The 24188-nt window shown below is 36.9% G+C and overlaps 2 protein-coding genes across 3 annotated transcripts; both read right to left on the bottom strand.

Moving 5' to 3' along the window:
• Positions 1-1839: 1839 nt before the first annotated feature.
• Positions 1840-9724, bottom strand: ankef1a (ankyrin repeat and EF-hand domain containing 1a). Of its 2 annotated transcripts, XM_043219646.1 has the most exons (11): positions 9624-9724; positions 8839-9205; positions 8264-8463; positions 7716-7865; positions 7455-7578; positions 6065-6893; positions 5418-5644; positions 4990-5159; positions 4311-4451; positions 3850-4005; positions 1840-3136 (listed from the first exon to the last, which is right to left on the bottom strand). In XM_043219646.1, the coding sequence occupies exons 2-10, from the start codon at positions 9188-9190 to the stop codon at positions 3853-3855; spliced, it is 2346 nt and encodes a 781-aa protein (XP_043075581.1). In that variant the 5' UTR covers positions 9191-9205; positions 9624-9724; the 3' UTR covers positions 1840-3136; positions 3850-3852. The 2 variants fall into 2 exon arrangements, with proteins under 2 accessions (XP_043075581.1, XP_043075582.1); XM_043219647.1 differs by lacking the exons at positions 1840-3136; positions 4990-5159 and having other exon boundaries at positions 3863-4005.
• Positions 9725-10303: 579 nt separating this feature from the next.
• Positions 10304-22363, bottom strand: emilin1a (elastin microfibril interfacer 1a). The gene is made up of 8 exons (XM_043219645.1): positions 21870-22363; positions 16637-16756; positions 15663-15793; positions 13431-15467; positions 13154-13270; positions 12954-12971; positions 12703-12837; positions 10304-12614 (listed from the first exon to the last, which is right to left on the bottom strand). Exons 1-8 carry the CDS (start codon positions 22034-22036, stop codon positions 12286-12288), a joined length of 3054 nt encoding a protein of 1017 aa, XP_043075580.1. The 5' UTR covers positions 22037-22363; the 3' UTR covers positions 10304-12285.
• Between the last annotated feature and the right edge of the window lie 1825 nt (positions 22364-24188).

Genomic DNA, 24188 nt, shown 5'->3' with positions numbered 1-24188 from the left:
TTCCGGCAGATGATGCAAGACTGCTCTGAGATATGTTTTGTCTTGTGAGCAAGCAAAAGGATGTAAAGTTACCTTATTTTAGCAAAGGAAAACCTGTCTCTTTTTTCTTTACAAATCCTTAGTTTGTACCTTTTTCACCCCCCAAGCCGTATGAGGCACATTTTCATACGGATGTGTGATGTTTTGTGGACTGTTTAATAAATGAAAAAGCTTGGAATAGCCAGGACAATTTTAATTGAAAGAAGAAATTCATATACACCTAGGATGCCTCGAGGGTGAGTAAAACACAGGCTTTTAATTTTTGGGTTAGCAGTATTTTAAGTGCTGCTTCACAGGTTGTAAACATATCCATGTTCCTTCACCTTACACAAATTACCATAATAAACCAGTACCCTTGACCAGTAATGTGTAAGAAAGTTGCTGTATAGAAGCATTTTGGGAATGATAAAACATCATATTCGGCAGACCTAATACAACTGTCATTCATAGATATTATTCCCTTTGATAATGTAACAGCACTAAAACCTGTTCATATCACTATTCTGTGCCTAGTTAAGCGTATGCAGATTCTCAGCCCCCGAACTGAGAATTAGGGGTCTGCAGGAGCATCTTAACTCTGTGTCAGGACAGACCAAGCCGGCTGTGTTCAGATCAGTGGCCTCTGGCAGTGGGGCAGAGCTGTGACAGGCACTGAATAAAACACAAACACAGCGCAGGCCAAGCCTGGCCACAGCTCTCTGTCTCCCCTTGGTCCCAAGAGGAAGAAGAATGCTGAGTAAGCTCGGTGTGGGGGTGTGTATGTGTAGAAACACTGCAGTGCTGCAAGGAAAGACTTTCAACCCAGAAAACAAGGTGGAAGGGGCAGGCATATCATTTCAGATGGAGCAAAACAAAGCCTTAGCACAGCACTACATGGCCATATTTACTAAAATAACACACACGTACAAGGTAATCATTAGTGTAGAAGTATCTTATGCTCACCAAGTCTGTATTTATTTGATCAAAACTACACTAAAATGGTAATATTTTGAAATATTATTGAAATATATATATTTTTTTTATTAATTCCTGTATTCCTGAACTGATTCTTGAAACAGAATTTTCAGTTTCACGTGATCTTATGAAATTATTCCAATATGCTGATTCAATGCTTAATTATTATTTGTGTTTAGTTATTAATAATACTTATCATTAGCAAAAGTTTTAGCTGTTTAATATTTAGCAAGTTTTAAATAGACATCTAAATAGACATCTTTTGTAAAATTATGAATGTCTTGATCAATATAATTTGCACTTGTTACTAATAAGTATTCATTTCTATTTGAGTTTCTATATAAATTATGTAAGGGATAACCAATGGCTAGCCGTGCATTAAAGGATTGTAAATGGAGGCTAGGACTGCCCGACGTGAAGCAAGAGAGAGAGAGATTGTGTGCTTTTCCTGCGTCTGTGCGCCTCTCTACAAACAATCAAGCTGTGTTTAGTTACTTCAAAAACAGCAAGTTTACCACCTCGTTGCTGAGAAATATAATGTAGCGATCCAGTATCTCTAGGCTGTTATTAATAACAGTCATAGGGCATCGTTGACAAGTTTGCGTGTGTGTGTGTGTGTGTGTGTGCAGGGCAGTCTGCAATCTCCTCTCTCTCTCTCTCTCTCTCTGTCTGTGTGTGTGTGGGTTAATGTGCATCAATTGAAGCAGTGCATTAATATGGAATGGTGAATAAACTGACTTGGAAATACCTGTGTATAAAACTGCTTACCTGCCAGCCAACCAGAATCCAGTATTTAGACAGACCAGGGAATAAATACACACAAACACACACACGCACACACATATATAATTTTTGACTAGGTAGTGTATATTAATCGTTGTCATGACAAGTCCTATTAAATTCAACAATGCACACTTGTGTTATTATGAAAAGCAACATCAATGGAGATTAATCGACATTCATGCATAAATGCAGACACTTCTGCACATGAAAACAATTTGCATGTGCGTGTTCATCATTCTTGAAGGATCTTGTTTACACTGAAGCTGAGAGCATTGATTTTATTAAAAATTCACTCCTCCATTTCCATCCCTGACTCACCCCACACTGCTTTGTGTCTGTTACCCACATCTACAGGGATGAATGTCACAGACAGGTTCACACTCACACTATCGCTTTCATTTGCCCTGTCCTTCTTGCTCTCTGACGTACTAACTCTCCAAGCCGCCCCATCTCTCTCTCTCTCTCTCTACCACTCTCATGTTTGCTCTTTTGTTGTCTCTTTCTCAGCCCCTGTAACAAACAATCAAAAATCTTGATTTGGACAAATGTGCATTTACAAAAATCCATATAGATCTCACGGTTGCTAGTTACAGTCTATGATAATCGACATAAATTCTCTATAATCTGATTGGATACCAAATGGATATGTGTAAACCCCATACTTTCAGTAGCCCTGATTTATAGCTGTTGGATTTGACCATTTATTTTGTTATGTAACGTGCCCAACAGACCTCGCAGGCATAGCAATCTAATGATCTAATTTGGTGGTAAACGCTGGTATCAGCAGACATGGGCACATTTAATCAGATCCACGTTGCACAAATACAAAACACCTTATCTCTGTTTTTCAGACGCCACTGTTGACATTTTAAACAGAGCTTACCGACTCTGCGGTTACAGTAAATGTGTTTTTACGTCGGTTTGATGTGGATATTTATTTCTTTACCACTGTGACCATCCTTTTCACTCATTAGTGGTACATTTCTATTGATTTTTAAGCAAAAAAATATATATGGAAGACTTACAATGGCAGCTGCGATTCATAACACAATTTTGCAGTGACACTTCAATCACGTTGCATTTTAAGCGAGTTCAAAATTCGACTCTAAACAATCGCAATTGTTTTGGCTGCCATTTTGCAATACTGTGCTGTGCTGAGCAGTAACACGAGAGTCCCTGAGGATCTTAGAACAGCCATCCAAAACAGACAGTGCTCTTATGTAAACACTGTTGCGCCATCTGATGGCCGAACAGAGAACCGTGCCGTAAAAAAGGACAGCAGAGTGGTGCATTTCCTTGTAGCAGAAAGAATCTAGAATGTGCTCCGAGGCCAGCGATAACTGGAGCACGTCACTTCAATCTGTGAAGCATAGAAAATAAAAACAGCTTTTACTGCAAGTCTTTCTACTAGTCAGTTTCAGTCACACATTTCTACCATAACTATAGCAGACATTGTTAATCAGCAGTTAATGTATCCGATTCTTGTTAAAGCATGTGGATAGAATCGCTAGGTTCTCTGAGATAAACAACATGAGGGGTTTTGCGCAGCGCTGCCTGTGGTGAAAGGCCTGTACTCAGCACGCCCGACAGACGCTGAGACATGGAGGAGACAAACTGCATGCCAGCACGTAGGCAGCAGCTCTCATCTCTGCCTCTCCTAAACGCATAATCAATCTTACTTAATGTACCTCCCTCTCTGAGATGACAGAGAAACAGCCGTGAGACGTGCAGTATTAATCCCTGAGTAACCACAGCGTAAAACACGCTGTATGTTAGAATGTTACCTAAACTAAAGTGTTGACGCCCATGGACAATTTTGAAGCTTTGATTTTGGAAGGTTGCCAGGGTGTTGCTATCATATTGCCAAGATGTTCTGAGTGGTTGCTAGCTGACCTTAAATCTGTATTATAATTTGGGGCATGAATAAAATCTTTGCAACCATTATGTTCTTCTTATTTTTAAACTTGAGAATAGTTTGCATCCTCATAAACCCTTTTTAACAATATTATTTTGATTGATGTAAAGACAGGGATTATTCTGTGTGCACTGACCTCAAACAAGACCGGGTTTTACCTTTTAGTCCGTGAGCTCAAACTCCACAGTCTTTTTCTGAATGTTTTTATTGAATGGCATCTTGAAGTCATCAAAGTCTACCTCAAAACTGAAGCGCTGCCTTCTCCTTTCTTTCCTATCCATCAGCTCAGTGGTGGTCAGCTGATTATGCCATGACTAGAACAAATAGCAAGAAAAAATGATATCATGATTTTTTTTTTTATCAGTTAGATAGATAGTGAGTATAAGGATTAATTTTTTGCAGAGATTGTAATGTGTGTGTACATCCCTTTTACAGATACATAACTACTGTCTGTTGATCCATTCAGATTAATGATCAGTAGAATAAGAGTGAGAAATGTATGTGCACACTGTTTTGACATAAAAACAGCTTTTATTAATAGTTCACAAGGCCCACTATGTTCACACACACCTAGCTCACATTTCTCTGTGTGTAAACCTATGAATGGTGTCCAGCTTACCGTTCTTGGCACAAAACTGATGTCCAATTTGTTGAGCTTGCCGGTAGTGATCTGAGTGCTGTGCACGATAACACTGTCTTTCTTCATTGCTTTCTTGACTGCTGAGTTCGAGTAGGCTGTAGGAGTGGGAACGGTGCCCTGCTGAGAAGATAAAGCACCAACACCGTAATCAAGACACAGTGGACGTGATGACACATTGACAATGGTGTGACTTTCGACAAAGGTTCAGCAGGGTTTTTCCTGAGCACACTAACCAGTCATGAAGCCGCCAAGGCCTTGTTGGGGGGTAATGTGACACGTCTGGACTCACTTACTTACTCTTTGCTTGGGTTTTCATTTGCTGTGTCATTCTATTTTTCATACCAGATGGTTTTGATCACTGCTCTTATGGGGTTTCAATTTTATATTTGAAATGACACGGCAATTTTAAAATGGTTGTAAATAGTACTTGACAAATATGTAATGAACAATTATGATATATATTATAATATATAGCTCAAGGTCACATGTTTCTACATTGGGATGAATAATGCATCGATGACCCACAGCTCTGAGACACTTCCAGTGGCAAAATACATTTATCATGGATAAAAAAATATTTTGATTTTTGTCAGGAATTGGTTGGATCATCGATATGTTGAATAAATATGTTGAGTCACATACAGTACACTTGTTCTACCTTTTCTTTTGTAGAGCCAGGGGTTGAAACTGGCGTTAGTTTACGGTGGACTCTGACAGGCTGTGGCTTCTTATTCTCCTTAGGTCTGGGTAATGTATTAATTTTAGCCTGGATCAAATCCACCACTCTGAAGTCTGCATAAGCGTGGGCAATGTCCAAGCAGTTTTGCTCTGCAATTAAAAGATTAAAAGTTCCTGACTCAAATGACAGCAGAGCCAAAGTTGATCAATCTCAGAGATTTATTGCACTATAAATCAGGGTGTTCGTAAGAGTCCTCCAGCAAAGAGTTAGTGGCATTGTGAGAATGATGTAAAAACAGTATGCACCAAGATGGTTATGAAACAGAAAAGGTGTTCACGGTTTGCACACTTATGATTTATACGTTGAAGTTACATTATAATAGTTCTTTCCTAGAAAGGGGACTGTACCTGTCTTATTTTCTGCATTGACCTTGGCCCCAGCTTTGATGAGGTACTCCACACAGGACGGCCTACAGCTCTCAATGGCTCTCATTAGGGGAGTGGCTCCATTAAGGGCAGGCGGGTCCACAGAAGCTCCCGCCTCCAGCAGCAACTGTATGATGTCCAGCTGTCCTGCATGACAGGCATGATGTAGAGGTGTCCAGCTGAACTGATCACATGCATTCACATCAGCCCTGCAGTGAGATTATCGATTGGATATCATTTTAAAAATATACATATGCCAATTTCAAAATACTTTAATTTACTACTAATTTAGAATGATAGTCATTCTTATTTACTCACTTATGTCATTCCAAACCTGTATGACCTTCTATCCTCTGTAGAAGAATAAAGAAGATAATCTGAAGAATGTTGGTAACTAAACATTTTGAAACATTTTAATTTCCATTGACTTCTAATGTGTTTCCCATTGATTTCCAAGTCAGAGAAAACCAAAATTGTTTCAAACTTCTTCAAAATATTTTTTTATGTTCCGCACAAGAAAGAAATCATACCGATTTGGAATGACAATAGGGTGAGTAAATCAACCATATTGGTGTGAATTAATTCGTTTTTTACAAGTCAAATTAAAACTATAAGTGAATTAAACTTACCCATTATCAAGAAGGAACTTTGCCACTTCATAGTTCCCACTTGCACATGCAGCCATGAGTGGTGTCTTGTAGAAACGATCTTTCACATCTACAGGAATCTTTTGGCTGAGTGCCAACCTGAGAGACTCAATATCTCCTGTTTTAACACAGTAATTCATATTTATGTATATCTTTCCGGGCTCATCGATGTACCATGCCGTATCATCTTCGATAGGATGTCCTGGTCGATGGTCTCGGTCATATCTGTGGGTGTCTGTAGCATGCTGGTAACTTTCAATCATAAAATGTGGTGGTCCACCATCATCACGGCGATGAATGAAATCAGATGGCACAGTGCAGATGGGCATTGGTGCATTGAACTTAGTCTTTTTGGTCTTTCCTGCCTTAGTTGACTTCTTCTTCTTAGGTCCATAAGAAGCCATAACATATGTCTTTGGAAGATACTTGAGACCTTTTAGAAAATCACTTATATTTATAAAGCCCTCTCTTCTCTTATCGAGAGCAAACAGAAGAGCATAAATTTGTTTATCATCTAGAGGAGTGTGAAGGTCCTGAAGAACAGACAGGAATGTTGTTCTGGGCACCATTTCTATTCCCATGTAGCCGTCTGATGCTGACTCAAAAGCACTTCTTAGTACAGTCTCATTTTCATGAGACCAGTCATGAAGCGTCAAAGCCCATGGTTCATTTGTGCCACCCGCTCCTTTTGAGAACTTTCCATGCAGTCGTTCAGCCTTCTTAAGTTCCTTGACTGTGGCTTTGTGACCATTGTCTTTAGCGATCTGACGGGGAAGCAGACCTTCTTGGTTCTTCAATTTGGGATTGCATCCTAAAGTAGGAATTTGAGTCTTCAAGGCATCAAATTTAAGGGCATTCAAATCAAGTTCAGCATGACTGTTTTTATAAAAGGCCTACATGATTTTTCTAATAAATACTGCTCTCCTAATTTTTGGGAGGTTTGCACATTTATTATTATTATTATTATTATTACTACTAAATGCATTCATAAAAACAAAATAATAAATATTATAATAATATAAAATAAATTAAGAAATAATTCTACAATAACTTCCTTAATTTACAGAAGAAAACACTGGCAACAGTCTTTGAGCACTTATCATCAAGTATGTCAATGAATTTGGTGCTTGTAATAAAAGGAAAATAATAAAATGCTAATAAAATGAATAACTAAAGTAAATGCACGAAAAATAAAGAGAATTATACCTTATTTTGTTGTTTTCAGTCATATGCAATTGTTTCACTATTGATATACTTTTTTGGAGAATTTACAGCAGTCTGCTCAAATAACAGCCATTCTCTCTATATATAATATATATAATAGCCTCCTCTAGTTTAATGATACTGTTTGGCTTGAAATAAATTGATTTACCTCTTTGAGCTAGAAACCTGCAGCAATCTGTGTAACCACCAGAAGCAGCTAAGTGCAGTGGTGTATCCCCCTCCGATGTTACCACTCCAAAATCTGCTGTATATGCAGACAACACCGTGATGATCTGGGAAAAAACATTAACGATAATCACTTGGAGAAATACATAGGCTTATAGCTAAATGCAAGGACAGTTTCATTCGATAACAACAAACTTGATCAGTTGTTATATACTTGTTAAACAACAAGAAAAGTAATACTCGCTTCAAAGAAGCCTCTTTCAGCAGCAAAGTGAGCTGCACGGAATTGCTTCTTATCTAGGGCATTGACGTTTCCTCCTTTTTTGAGAATAGCCCTCACAAGATCTATTGCTCCTGCTCTGGTGGCCTCCATCAGAGCTGTCCGACCAGTTTCCTGGGATATGTAGGTAAAAAGTAAAAGCTTCTTTTAATTATTTAAACATTTTTAAATACATGTTATATAAGTTTTAAATATACTTTAAAGTAAAACTTTTGGCTGTGTGTGTATACAACTATTAAACTAACAATAACACAATTTTAAGTCCTCGTTACACGTTAAATGTACTTATATTAACAGTAAATTATGCATAATTGCATGCAGGTAAGCCTAAGCCAAACCCTAACCATATAGTAAGTACATGTATAGTTAATTAATATTACTCAGTTCTTAAAATGTATAATTACACTGTTTCAAGGGAACCTTAAAATAAAGTGTAACCCAAATATACAAGATCTTACTGTAAGTACATTCAATTAATTTGTCCATTTATAAATAATACAATGTTTGCACACCTGATTTGTAGCATTGGGGTCTGCTCCTCTTTCTATAATACTGAGACACATTCCTTCACAGTCCTGAGCTTGTTCGCAGGCCAGCAAGAAAACGGGCATCCCAGTTTCTGAAACATTGTTGATATCTGCATTGCCGTTAAGGGCCACCTGGAGGCAGCGCATGTGCCTTTTGGTAGGGTGGATGCAGTAGAAGAGCAAGCCTGGGAGAGAAGCCAAAGTACGGATTACTCAGATCGGTTTACACACTAGTTTTACTGGACGTGCCCTGATCTGTAATTAGATCTGCATACAGTAAATCTCCAAAATGGCAGGATGCTGCCAGCCATTTGATGATAACTGTTGACTATGTGGTTGCAGTGAAGAATAATTGTTGGTGAGGTGTCAAATACCGGAAGCTTTATTAATATCTAACCCTGGAGAGAAAGAAAAATATTGTATATTGATAAAATTAAGTATTCTCCAGGTAAATCTATACAGTACATTGATATCGAAGAGTTGCATGCATATTCATATGAACAGCAATGGATAAAGAGTGGCAGTTAAACTATATTATACATTGAAATAATACAAATTACCTTTCCCCTCTTTGTCTACAAGTTTCATGTTTGCGTTGTTCTTGGCTAGCAGAGACACGATAATGTCATATCCGAGCTCTGCGGCCAGCATCAGGGGTGTCCTCCCCCTTCTGTCCTGCACGTTTGGATGGGCACCTTGAGCTATGAGGAACTCCAGCATGTCGGGTTTGTTGCCCACTGAGGCCAGGTGCAGGACACCGTTCCCCTCGCGTGGCTCGGTGATATTTATGAGGTCAGGAACGCCCATGCTGATTAGTTTCTCTATGTACAGCTTATCTCCATCCTGGACGCACTGCAGTAGCCGATAGATCTGCAAAACCTCCAGCCTTCCCTTGGCTAGGGTGCACGACATCGTGAACCTGAAAATCTAAACAAAAGAAATTCTGTGGCATTTCTAGGGTTTTCCAACCTCGTCTTATTTTTTGTTTTAATGGCATAATTGGCTCTTTTAGAAAGGAAAATTTGAAAGAAAAAAACAGTACCAGTATATAAAACAGTAAATTATTAATATTTTTACTTACATTATTTGAGTATACAATCATGTAATCCATAAAAAGTAGCTGTAACCTAATATGAGCATTGTATTAAATGTGACAAAATACTCAAGCGTGTGATGCCTTTTAACTTTAATATTTACGTTTTTTCCATAAAGGAAGTATGATATTTAATTTAGAGTTTGTAACAATATAGCTGCATATCTGATAAACACTTTAGCACATATAAAGTATATCTGATATCCACTTTATACACTACTTTAAAGTCAAACAACAACCAAATTCCCTTACCTGCCTTTGGGGTCTGAAATCCACAGTATTTTAAGTAAATGTTACATTGTTTCCAAGCGCGCGTCTCTGTGTGCTCAATGTTTGTCTCTATGGCAACAGCACGCCGTGAACTCTCAAAAAAGCTTCTTCAAGAACTAAAATGTCCCCGCCTCTTTTTTATTTAGAAGCGGGCGGGCCAAGATAGAATTACTGCAGTTTTACGTGATCACTTGACCTGGGTTGAGCAGCCTGACGAGAAACGGCGTATCAGTTTTCATGGCAATGTCTTCAAGCGTGTAACTTTGTGTATGAGTGACAGTAAGTGACATCTATCACAAAGAGAGGCTTCCTCGCGCCATGCTCATACTGGATATGGTTCTCTTGCCATTAAGTCGAAGACATGCATAATTTAATGTTATCACTTTAACTCGCGCTCAATCATTCACAGGAAGGAGGTTCGGTTTAATAAAACGTGGTGAATATGTCAGGATTGTGCACTAGAGGGCGCGAAATCACTATAAGTACAATGGCCCGCGCTTTTTTTAGCCAATGAGAAAACGTAATCTACATTTGTTGTTTTGGGATTGGCTAGTGCGTTTTAGGAGGGCGGGGGTTTAGAGTTAGAGAGAGCATGTGGTCAAAGGGAAGGGTAGCAACTGCATAACAACAGAAAAACTTCTTACCACAATAAGAAATTTGTGAAAAATATTTTAATTAACAACTAGCATTGCAAACAGGCTACTGTATATACAATACATAACAGCTTTGAAGAAGTTATGAAAACATTTTGCACTGAAAATAATCTGAGGAGTGTTTGGATTGCACAGCAGTCAGATACACTTTATTTGCATAATTATAATACTGTTCTGTAATGCCTGTAGTGAGACAAATCTTAAAAATGGTAGATTTGAACATATGGTTCAACTCATGGCTGGACAGCTGATATAACCTGGACCCAATTGCAAGTTGAGCAAATCGCAAAATGAAGCATTCTGAAGTAATATTTATGACCTTTTCCAGGAATTCCTCTCTTCTGGGGCTTAAAATGGACTGAATGGTCAAGGTTTGATCTCACAGTACTCAGTGCAAAGTCCTTTTAAATCCCGTTGTATTAAAGAAAACATCAGGCATAGACCACCAAGGCAGCGAAGGTCGCACAAATACAAGTCTGGCAAAGATACAGATTCTGAGCTGATAGATTTTGTCTATTTAGAGGACATCTGCAGTCCAAAGAGACTAAATAAAAATCCATTGACAAAAAGATAGGCAAGATGAAATCTTTTCTGCATCTAGCACAAACAGCTTTGATAGTTTTCTTTGGAAGAGTCACCAGAGAATGGGTTACAGAAGTTTCCTGATCTGCAGCCTCTGGCATGTCTAAAAATGTCTCTCCGTGTCTCTCTCTGCGCAGCCTGCTTTATTTGAATTCATCCTTTTATAGTTACTTTTCCAAATTTGGAGATTAAATGATGAAATGTGCCGCAAATATGAAAGAATAACACAGTAAGGAAATGGGAAATAATATAAAAATATCGTGTGTGATATTTATTGTATCCATCTTTAAAAAACCTGAATTGAGCCTTTTGAGGAAAAAACATCTTTCCTCATTTTAAACAGAAACCATACAAACAGTACACACAGATCCATATTTTATCTTGATCTCTGGATTCCTTCTTCTTGAGGTGTATTTTAGTGCAGCTTAAAAATTAGAAAGGGATAATGGTATACATAGCGATGTGATGCTTTAAAAAATACATTTATGTAAAGTAATGATTGCATTGTTTGGTAACAGAAAATACTGGCAAACTACACATAGCCAAAACCATTGGTACAGACCAAGTACTTGTAGATCCACAACAAGCTATAGGCTACTGTTTTTGTTCTCATGTTCCATTTCTCATTTTTCTCTACAAATATCAAACTGCATGTGAATACTATATTATGCAGTGCACTGCCAACCAACCCTTTTTTATATACAGTTATGGATATATCTTAAATTATCTTTTTTACAAGTTGCATAAGCTATTAAATCATTGATGCAATGTTTGTTTTTATGCCATATTTGTAGGTAAAGATCCATCTTATTCAGTGCTATTTTTGTTTTATTTTTTTGGTTTAAGAAAATGCTGCAAATTATTCAGTGTATGTTAAACAGTTAAAAACTGTTTAAATGAATCAAAACCATTTTGCAAAACCATTTGGCCAGTTAGCCCATTTCTGAGTCTGGCATATTATTGTAAATAGTTAAAAAACCCAACAAAATGATTGCTGCAATATCAGGCAGAATAATTGTCTTGTCAGTAATCTCCATTTATTTATCACTAATGTTTACTGGAGCATATTTCAAGGGTCTAGCAACAGGCTATCTTTGCCATTCCCGTTACATTTTAATATAACCAAACATGGCTCACATACAGTAAATGAAAATAAAGGATTTGCCATTCAAGAATAAATGTAAAAAAACGTAACAATATAAAAAAATCTCAGTCCATTTTTCTAATAATATTGAAAAATATATCCATCTTGTGTTTCTTATGGCCTGTTATAAATGAAACCTGCATATAATTTGTTTTAGAAACCGTATTCAACACTGAATATTTAGAACTGTTCTTAAAAAAAGGTATATCCAGATAAAATTTTTTACATCTTTACAGATATTGTCCTCAGTGAGTCTCAGATGATCTTACAATCTGTTGTCTTCCTCATAGAGCAACATCCCGCTGAAGATCGTAAGGGGCTCCACAGAGTGGGCAAGTTTACCTGTGACCAGGTCAATGCAGACAGTATCTCCCTTTTCCAGAGGAAGTATGATGTTGAAAATGACCAAAGAGCCAGGAGTGTGCCGTGCCTCTGCCATGGGTTTCTCAAGACCCTCAGGCTGATAGCCTGCTGAATCTCCGCGGGCAATTCCATAATTGGATTTAGACAAGACTGCCTCGATCTTGACATTCTTGTTACCTGTCAGCACTGCACTGAAGAAGTATCGTCCTTTCACAGGTGCAGTGAACATACCTGTCAAAATATATTTAGTGAGAGAATTTATGATTATGACAGACCTTAATTCACTAAAACACTATATGCTTGTCTTTAACATACAAACCTGTCTTTGGATTGTAGGCCTTTCTTTCATTGACAAAGACCTTGTTGAAGACAATAGTGCCTGCATTGGGTTGTGGTCGTGTGAGTGCAGCTGAGAATGACATTCTTGGAACATTTGCATCCTCTCCAGGAGGTCCTGGTAGGCAGGAAAATTATTATTTTAAACATTATTTAGAAAAAAATATTTAATTTTAGAAATATCAATTAATTTTATCATTTTAGTATGATATGTAATAGTAAGAACACACTGACCTTGTTCACCTCTGAGGCCTTCATAAGAGAAAAAAATTAAAACATAAGTGATTTGACCATATAAAATCCTGTTCTGGTAAATTAGTAAATAATAATAATAATAATTATATATATATATATATATATATATATATATATATATATATATATATATATATATATATATATATAAAAATATATATAGCATCTCGTTTATTTACCTGGGGGTCCTATTGGCCCTACTTTCCCTTGTGGTCCTTCTCTGCCTGGAGGTCCTTGAGGCCCAGGTGGTCCTTTGGATCCTTTCTCTCCCTGAGGACCAGATGGTCCAGGAGGTCCTGAGATTGAAAGCAAGGAAATTGCTTGGTTTTTCACATTCAAAAACAGCAAAAAAATTGGCAGTTGAGGTATAATATGTCTAAGTATATAATAAGTATATAAGTGCTTTTAAATTGTTAATATTATTAATTTGTTTTCTTCTTGACATATGTTACATACCAATGAAGTCCTCTTCAGTGAAGCTCTGGAACTCCTTGAGAACATGCAGTATGGTAGAGTTGAGGTTGTTCATTTTGCCATGAATGTTCTCTAAGTGAACATTATGAATGCTGTTGATGGCCTCCCCATGAGAGATAAGTGTAGAGTTTAGGTCATGAACACATGTCCATAGCCCAGAAACGTGTTTGCTTAGACCATCTTTGATTGTCTGAAGGTTTACTGACAAGAAATCCAGTCTACCACAGACATCCTCCATCTTTGAGAGCCTCTTATCCAGCCCTTCTCGAGAATGTTTACATTCTCCCATTTCAATCATCAAGTTGCTGTTAAATCTACTGATGTTATCAAAATGCACTTTACTGTCTACTTTGTGCTTATTAAAATCATCCTGTATCTGATCTATTTCAGAGTAAATTCTTTCCTTGGATGAGTCCAGATCAGAAATAGAGTTTTCATGCCCCTGTATGGTGTTCCTGAGGCCTTTCAGAGTGTCATTGATGGAGCTGAACCTTTGGATTACCCCTGTGAGCTCACCCTGAATGGACTTGAGGTCTCTGCCAAGCTTGTGAGTTATGGTATTTTGATTATTCATGTTCCTCTGATGGTCAGCCATGCTGATCACGCACTGGCCTGTGCATTTCTCGACCTCTTCTTTCAGTTTGCCCACTTCCTCCTGGAGGTTTGAGCATACCAGTGAGCAAGCATACTCATCTGAGTCTACTTTTTTGTGTAAATCTTTAAGTTCTCCCTTGAGTGTGTTAAAAGTATGGCTGGTTATGTTTTTTATTGTACTAAGTTGATCCTTTATCGAATTGCATATGTCACAATCACGTAGCATACTCTCCACATCTGTGACAATTTGATTAAAGTGTTCTCCATTATGTCCTGTCAGATCCTTAATCTTTTTAACGTCTTGGCTGAGGTCTACAATACGGTCCAATAAGGAGTCACCAGACACACTTAAATCCTTTAGTTTGGTGTCAAACTTCCTAATGTCCTCCTCATTGGCAACAACCTTCCATTCCAGGCTTTTCACAGTATCTGCTGTCTCACTCCCTTTTGAAATGCACGTCTCTGTGCACAAATGAATTGCTGACTTAAGTCCACTGTCGAGATCAATTGTTTTGTTCCCTAACCTTTCCAGATCATTTTTGTGGTCGTTAATGAAATGCTTCAAGTCTTGGACATCAATCTCAACGGTAGATATTCTATAACCATGATCATCGTTTCGACTGAGGACAGAGTTCTTTATCTGGCCGATCTCTCTGTTGACAAACTCCTTCATACTTGTCTCAGTATGGAAGCATTTTTGCTCGGTTTTTCTTACAGTCCCATTTAGTCTTCTCTCCAATTCTCTAAGACGGCTGTTCAGTTTTTCATCAAGCGCTTTTCCCCGACCACCATTGCCATTGCCTGATCCCCTCAACTCTTTCTCAAGACGTCCTCTAAGAATATCATACGCCTCTGCAGTCGAACTGACCTTTCTCTCAATGGCACCAAGCCTTCTGTCCAGATCGCTGATGGAATCACAGCAACTCTGATAATGTGATAGGTCCTTCTTCAGCAAATCTACAGTTTGTTGGTGGTGCTGCTCCATCACACTGATGTGCTTCTCCAGAGCTCGGATCCTCTCTCTGTCTTCCTGCTGTTGCCTTTGAATGCTCTCCACTCCGTTTTGGCATGACGAGCAAGACAGTGTCACTCGCCTTTCCAGCTCCCTGAGAATCTCCTCTTTAAGTGTGCCATAGCGACTGTCCAACTCGTTTCCAATTCCATTGCCACCGACTAGGTGGTTGTTTATGCTGGTGAGGGTTCTGTCATGGACCTGTGTCATGTTGTCCAGCATATCCAGCTTGTTCTGGATGCTATGAATAGTCTCCCTCATCCCTGGCTGGGCTGCGTCAGCCAAATTGTTACTGCCACTGATTCCTTCTCTTTGAGATTCCTCATGTAACTTCTTATTCATGTTGTATAAGGTTGACTGGAGGTTTTGAATTTGTTCTTCAAGTTGTCTGATCTTTTCGCTGTCACTTCTCCCTATTGAGAGAAATTGCTTGCACAAGTAATTAACATTAAAGTTATTTGACTTTTACTAATTGTAATTCAGACCAGCTCCAGGGTTTGAACGCATCTATTTTTACATTCAGGTAAAAATCAGGAGAAAATCACACCCTATCAGATCAAGCAGACTAATTTTACGTGTTGTAGGGTTAAAGTGCTGTAATGCCATACCTTCTTCACCAGTTGTTCTGCCCCTGCCATCATTGCAGTCATCTCCTGAGTAGCCATGACAACATTTCCATTCCATCTCTGTGACCATTTTATAGGCAACCTTGTACCGTGGTTTTCTATAGGTCCGATACCTGTGGTGTGAGAGATTTCATCATATACAGTTCTAGCAGAAACTGAATATATCTCTATGTGTGGTGTTTTTGTTGTAAAAAGTAAGCATTTACATATGTGTACTTCTGTGACATTTCAACTTAAAGTTGTCAAGTTTAATTTAATCATCTTTCAAGACTTTAACCTCAGCTTCTAATGGCGCTTCTCAAGTAGGCAGATAGAAAATATTCCTTTTCCGTTCATATCCTTGGCTAAGTATCACTTTTCAAAAGGCCACAACTGCTAGGCAACAGTACAATAAAGGCCTGTTCTTCTTTTTCTTTGAGCTGTTGTTTCTGGGCATGTTTTTGTTATTTTATTCAGTCAAAGCTTTCAGTACATCATTAAAATCTTTGAAAGTATTTGCTTTGCTCTGGCAAGCCTCTTGTGTGTCTCCTGAACTTTCAAGTGCAGTTGTTGCTATTATTAGAATATTGTTTATACTCCATCCATACTTGTGATGTGGCTTCTGTATTTTATAGGGGACTAGTATTATGGCTTTCTTTGAAGATCTTTGATAAACGCAAGGTATATTGAGACCTAAGAAAAGAGTAAACTTCATCTTGGACTTATATCTGAATGTGTTCATTGACAAATGAGTAAAATAACAACATTACAAGTAACTTTCTGGTACATTAGCAGTATCATCTGAGACAAATTTATGTCTCTCCCATCTCATTCCATGCATAGTTCTGGTGGACATGCGTCTAGTTGAGTGAGGGACATGTTCCAAGCCTTTCCCATTTGACACTGTCATAACAGCAAGTGGTAACCAAGTTTAAAAGAAATGCAATTTGGCTGTGTTTTTTCTCATGAATACTTACAAAACCACATGGGAACATTGGCCCCAAGCACAACGCTGGTATTCAGGTTTCACATACGTCTCCACTCCATCTTCCATTACACAGCTTACAGTCTTTGTTACTACGTAGGCACACCAGTTCCTGTTTGTGTACAAAGAATAGGCAAATTATACTTATTAAGGCTTCAGTTCAAATGGTTGAGGACTGCCATGTTCATTTCAGACAGAGCTAAATTAAAAATGTACCCTGTAATTAAAGTACAAATAACTGCCCTTCAAAACCTAAACTTTCTTCTAGTGACACCCACAAAACCAAATCTTTCTTCTAGTGGCACCCACAAAACCAAAACTTTCTTTCAATAACACCCACAAAGCATCACATACGTTAACAAGGTCATGACAGTGTTAGGCTTGGAACAAAATTGCCTTTCTGTTCTGTTAGAGCATATGCATTATTTCATAGACTTGGATGAAATACTCAGAGTAATAAAATAATCAGAATAAATAATGCTGTTGGGCCACTTTTGACATTCAAACGGCAACTTATGCAACCTTCTTCCCAGATTTAATGATAGTCTTAATATTCATTCAATTATAATAAAATGGTGACATGGAGGAGAGGACATGTTGTATAAAGTAGTAGTTTTTATTATTTTGTTTTCTCATGGCTTCATAAAAATAATGTTGATCCATTAAGCCATTAACACGGACTATTTTAACAATGTCCTTATGTTTCTAGGCCTGGGAACATTTCAGTTGCACTGCTGTCTATGCAGGGTCATACAGCTCTTGTATTTCATTAAAATATCTTAATTTGTGTTCCAAAGATAAGCAAAAGTCTTGCAGGTTTGGAATGACATGAGAGTGTCATTTTCGAGTGAACTATACCTTTAATTATTTTTCCTGACTACCATAAGGTTTAGCATAAAATATAAGAGTTTGGGTTTTTTGGACAATTGTTTGTCACTTATATCTTAAACATCCACCCATCCTGTAAGTGAATAAGGGGAGGGATATCTCCATCCTGCTCAGTGATATACATCTACTCTAGACACACAGTGAACTGAGTACAGTCACATAAGATGGATAATCTAAAATAAAAGTCATAAAGCTCCTTTTTCCAAGTGGAATTCCTGTCTTCCAAGTGTGTCTTTATATTACGAAGTTTAGAGAATTGAATGTAGTTTGCCCAACACCTCGGAGTGCTGTATGATTTAAAAACTCATTTTCTGATTAAAGTGATAAATGACACTGTTTTCTCAGGGAGCTTGTTTAGATGGGATCGAAACCAGGCTGAAATCCAATGCTTCTGGTTCATCACAATAACTCATTGAGCCTGGTTAATCATTCGTTATCATGAGCACTGCTGAGACAGGAATGTCTCGATGCATCAGCTGCAAGTGTTCTCACACATACAAACAAATGGGGCCCAGACACTGAGAGTACACAAGTTCAACACGGACATCTTCACCACAGACAACCATGCTTTTCAAATTCTACACCCACTCAATCTTTTGATTGGAAGCATCTATTTGTATCTGCCTAAATGTTGAATAAAGTCTTACTTTTGTTCATCATTATGAATTGAATATGTTGTGTTGGTTTGTAAAATACTGTGGAAATGTATGAGTGAACATTGAGATTAAGGATGTGATGAAAGAGAACTAAACTAAACAGTTCTGGATGGGTTCATGAATAACAGAATGTGCATAGAAGCATTAAATAGGACATATGAATTGTGCTTTGGAGTATACAACTAAAAGTGTGATGGTTGAATAGAACACTGTGCCATTGTTTCAGCTTTATTCTGTGGGGGAGGTAAAAAACGAAGGACAAAGACTTGGGTCCATGTATACCAATGGGAAAAAAGGAAACAGTGGTTCTCAGCTTTATCAAATTTGAGAGAGGAAAAGTAAACAAAAACTTTGGCGTCACAATGGCCTCTTTGTCTCATATTTAAACAGATTCATTTTGATTTTGTACAAGATCACTCTTAAGAATGGGCTCCCAGCATCCAGCATTGTTGTACCATGTATTTGTGCTCTCAGTTTAATTACCACACAATGTTTTTTCAGGATTAAATCAGTATTTAAACTCTTTCTATAAACACTTCCAGTCATCTAATTATTTTTTTTTACAATACACACACTGCAACTGTCAGCATTTCATTTTATACAAGAATAAAACTCACTGCTTAGTCATATAAACAAGAAGACCTAGATGCAAGTGTCAAGCCTGTGCCACTCCAACTCAGGAACATCCAGCTTAAGGCGGCTGAATATAAACACTTTTTCTTGTCAGAATAGAATCTACAGAACCCAATTTGGCAAGGAATGAAGTATCACTTCAGCATCTCAAGCAGAAACTTGGACAGAAATAATAGTGTGCACAGAACACAGCAGCAGTAGGGAAATGTATTGCTATACTCAAAAAAGAAACCGTGGGTAGGTCTTCAGGGTAATTGAGTTGTCCATACAAACAAAGCTGAAATATATCTGTCTGTAAGTAAGTAAGTAAGCTGTCTAAAGGCAGAATGATAGAAGGTTTTCTTTGTGTTTTAGACCAACAGAGAAAACAAGTGCAATATAAAGTCTACATGTAGGCCACATTTGAAGATTTGCTCACACTGTTTTCTTCCACTAGCCTTTACTGCAGATTTTTTTCACATCGAATGAGGCAACAAATTATTAACCCTTTAAAGTCTAAAAAAATATAAAGACATGTATGATGTATCATCAAGTCGTTTACTGTTTTATTTCATATTTCAGAATTATTATTTAAAAAATCAACAAAATCTATTTCCTGAAGGTCAACATAAATATATTTCTAACATAAATATATAAAAATTTCATTTTGATTAGTAATACGCATTGCTAAGGACCTAATTTGGACAACTTTAAAGGCTGTTTTCTCAATATATATACAGTTGTATAGTTGTTTCTTGACTAAATATTGTCTTATCCTAACAAACCACACACCAATGGAGAGTTTATTCATTATAGATATATTATTTGTAATATTGTATAAATTATATGTAATATTATATTATTATATGTGTGTATCTATAGCCTATATATACACAAATTTCTCTAAAAAAGATCTCTAATCAACCAGTTCACAATCTATTTGTCTTCTGTCATCTGACTGATATTTTATACCTTTAATTTTTACAGATTATTATACTGTGCATAGCATTTAAATATGAACACTTATTGGACTGAATCTTACTTGAATATCCATACATAATTTTTAGAAAAAAAAATTATAAAATAAAACAATAAAATATAGTAAAAACTACACAACTTTGATGATATAAATATAGAGTGACAAATTATATCTCCTTTTTCGTATGAAGCTGGCTATAGATCTCATCGTTTTACATTACATACCATCAGAATTGCATCTTGATTTCATCCATATATATAACAATGGCTGTACCAAACTGTATACAATTTTGATGTCTAATCCTCCCTCAAGTATGAACACCATATTTTCTGATATCATACCATACTAGCAAAAAAGCTGATGTAGCCAAATATTATACTCTATAAAAATATGCATCTTTTGTCTCAAAATTCAATAAATTGTTCCAAAAAAAAATAAATAAATAAATAAATATATATATATATATATATATATATATATATATATATATATATATATATATATATATATATATATATATATATATATATATATACATTTTCTAACTATTATTTGATATTGAAGGCTTTACAGGGTTGATGTGCAGAACCACAGGAAATCATATCCAAAACCAAATACATTTTTACGCAGTTTAAACACTTTCCAAAATATGTCCACACAAAGATATTAACATTGGCTCGGTCAGTGTTCCTACATTGCTTCCCTATCATATTATCTTGTTATATCCAATTTCACAAATGTTTGCAATTATGGTTTAGATGTAAGAAAGTGTGCATTTCCTATTTGCAACCTAAATTATTTAGATAAAAGCTGAACTCAACAAACTGTTTGCGAGATGCTTACACATACCCTCGACAATCAAACGTAGTGCACACGTTTGATGAGAACATTTATATACAAGTATACACTTTACATCAAGGATGAAACTAACAAAGTTTCTGGTGCACCATTTGATTTGTCATAGCAGGAACTACTTGTTTATGATTACAGGCGATGCATCACAGCGAAAGACAAGCATTGGGAGCAACATATCTGTAAAAAAGGTAAGCTATATATATTAAGCAAGATATTTTAAATGCATGTCATATTTCTGACTTTGAGAGAAGTCTATTAGTGAAATTATTGTTAAGGAGTACAGCTTTCGGTCTTTTAGCATCTGTTTTTAGAGAAATAGCTTCACAAATTATACGTCAGCAAAAAAGATTTTACTGGCAACCGACACTTTTTTTTTCTGTTGGATTGAAAGCATCTGTGCATACCAGCTGTTTATAAGGCATTATCTGGACTGCAAGTCAAATTACAACTCAATCAAAAAGTAGAAGAGCGGCTAATATCGTCCAAAATGTTGAACAGACAGCAAACATGGGACACGCTGTGAAGGAGGATTTCGGCTACCACAAGTTGTCTAATATTTCACACATCTGTAAAAACAAAGCAGAGTTCAAACAGGCGGTCTTAAGCATTGGTGCCAGCAGGGGCCAACGCATTCTTTCTCAAACTATAGTGCAGTGTAGAACCTCTTTACTCCACTGGGCTGTGCTAGTGCCAGGATAAGTGCACTTATGGTCTCCACCGTTTGACGTCTGCTCGGTAAAGCCAAAAAAGGGCAGACCTGTCCAACAGTAGCTCACTCACCCAGAGTCTCCAATTTCATACTAGATTTAGTGACCAGAAACGAATAAACTCAGTACAGTACGACCTTATATTTGCAACATCAGCACAGCCAGCTCAGACAGGTGTGCCACATGATGTTAAAAACTCACATGGGGTATATGGCTTAATGAAGCTCTGTTACAGTTGATCATGTATGGTCAGCAAGTCACTGTGAACACCCTGAAAATGCTTTACCTCCGACTACCAATATCTACTTCTGCCACAACGTTAATAAGTCTCTACATAATAACCCAAACAGCCAGCTTAGACATAACTCTGATCATTCAGATTACAAAAATAAATACAATGGTATAAATAATTAATAATACAGATTTTGTAGACATTCCAATTTACATGACATAAAAAAAAATCATAGGATAATGTTTAAAATCATTAAAGGATCAACTCTGAGGTGTGTTGCTAAAATGAAAGCTTACCTGTGTCTGCTGGTCACCTTAGATCCACTCTGTGGAGCTGATACAGACTGACTCTCATCCACATGTTGAGTGTATCGCGATGCGTACGTTCCTGCTCCCCGAATATCTCCGGGCAAAATCAGCGCCAACAATAAGTAAGTCAATAAGTAAACAAAATGTAGTGCCATGACTTACAAGTTAAACAGATCGTTAAAAAAAACTATCGTTAAAAAAGTACATCCAACAGCTTCAACTTAGAAAATGCTCCTTGTGTGCATGGAGTGCAGTCCGACAGCCCCGCTAACTTTCCACTGATGCGTTTCATAAAGTTCTGAGTAAGTGTTTTCTGAGTTTATGCACCTTTGTCATAATATCGCAAAGTGTGCACTAATCTTCAGGGATGCCGTCAGTCCACCCATGACACACCGTCCGCAGTCAAAAACTAATGAGAAGTGTCCGGTTTCTTTCTTCATCGCCTGCGCAGTCATAATGTGAAAACTGCCTTCAAATGATGCGGATCCAAAAACACACACTCTCTCTCTCTCTCTCTCTCTCTCTCTCTCTCTCTCTCTCTCTCTCTCTCTCTCTCTCTCTCTCTCCTGGATTTCTGAGTATCAGGTCGTCACGATAATAGTTATCTATTTAACCCTTGTTTTGTCTTTACAGTAAAAAAATAATTAAAAAAAAAAAAAAAAATATATATATATATATATATATATATATATATATATATATATATATATATATATATATATTTTTTTTTTTTTTTTTTTTTTGTAACCAGAATTTAGTCTATGACATTATCAAGATGTATGCAAACACAATAAAAAGCTATTTCATTTATTTACTCGTAAATTTACTGTTTATATTTTTCTGAACGTAACCATAATCTTACCCGTCGCATAACATCGTAACGCCATTCGTATATATATATTTTTTTTGTATACAAAGCTTCATATATATATATATATATATATATATATATATATATATATATATATATATATATATATGAGACTTTGTATATATAATTACTTGATGGCCATATGGCAATATAAGTATATATTGTTAAAAAAACAAAAAATTCAATCCATCCAAAATACATAAAAGGGAAACGCTATATCTGGTCTGGTCTGGACTTCACTGGACAGTTTCCTCAGATCTCAAGGTTGCTGAGATAGCATCACATATAATTGCTGTGATCTCAAAGCAATGCCGAAGGGAGGATCCAGGCTAAGTGACATGACCTACCCTAACCATGAAAGACTGTTTCGGTCTACTGGACCAGAATAACAGCCTCAGCAAATTTTCATCTTTAGCATCAGTTCAAGTCAGGGTTTGTCTGGAGAGTCAAGTTAGACGTCAGCGTTAAGGGCTATGACCACTTGTAGGTGTTTCAGTCATGACAGTGCTAATGTGAGAACCCAGGCATACAGCAGTTTAAGGTTAGTTTGAGTGAGGTCTTTCTTCTTGGACAGACTTGGGGAAAAAATGTCTAAATGCATGTGTGGTGTGTTTTTGAACTCCCTTCCACTGTTTGATCTCTGCACTTTGTAAAAGAATTTTGTTTTTTTCCAAACTCTGTTGCGTCAGATTGATTTAAATCTCACTTTATCCATGTCTGTCTACCACAGGAAACTGGAGATCTTTGAAAATGTGATCTTTTTCTAAATCATTTTTTTTCTAAATCATTTTATTACTCATTACATTTTAATGTCATTCAACCTCAAGAAAGGATTTTCCACTTTCTATTTGACGGTAGTCTGCATTTTAAGCTCTGATTTCCCTTTAAACTTGTTTTAGCCAACACTGGATCTTCCCAACTTTCATTTTGAAACTGAAAGCACTGGTAAGTCCATGGACTTTGTCCAACAGATTAAAATTCCTGAGGGGACAGTTTCTTTGCAATCATTGAACAAAAGCTGTGGTACGCAATATGTAACAAACTGGGGGTGTTGTGGTAGTCACATTCTTCTAATGGATTCACAAGTATTTCTACACTCTCAGAAATAGGTACAAAAAGGTACAAAAGCAGCACCGAGGCAGTACCTTTTCAAAAGGTACACTTTTGTACTTGTTAGGTTCAAATATGTAAGTAAACTTTAAGTAATAATATGTACCAATAGCTCACACAAAAACTAAAAATGAACTTGTATACTGTATATGAACATGTATGGCATTTTCATGTTGAACACAAAAGGTATTTCGAAAAATGTTGAACACCATTTTAGTTCCAGTTAGCTTTTAAATTGACAAAAAAAACGATGTAAGTCAACGGGGTCCAAAAGATGGCAAATGGCAAACTCATGAATCCGATCGGTCCAATTCATGACCAAACAT

This window comes from Puntigrus tetrazona, chromosome 20 (assembly GCF_018831695.1).
Source record: "Puntigrus tetrazona isolate hp1 chromosome 20, ASM1883169v1, whole genome shotgun sequence".
Lineage (NCBI taxonomy): Eukaryota > Metazoa > Chordata > Actinopteri > Cypriniformes > Cyprinidae > Puntigrus > Puntigrus tetrazona.
Note: the sequence above shows the minus strand (reverse complement) of the source record. Positions and strands in the feature narration are given on the sequence as shown.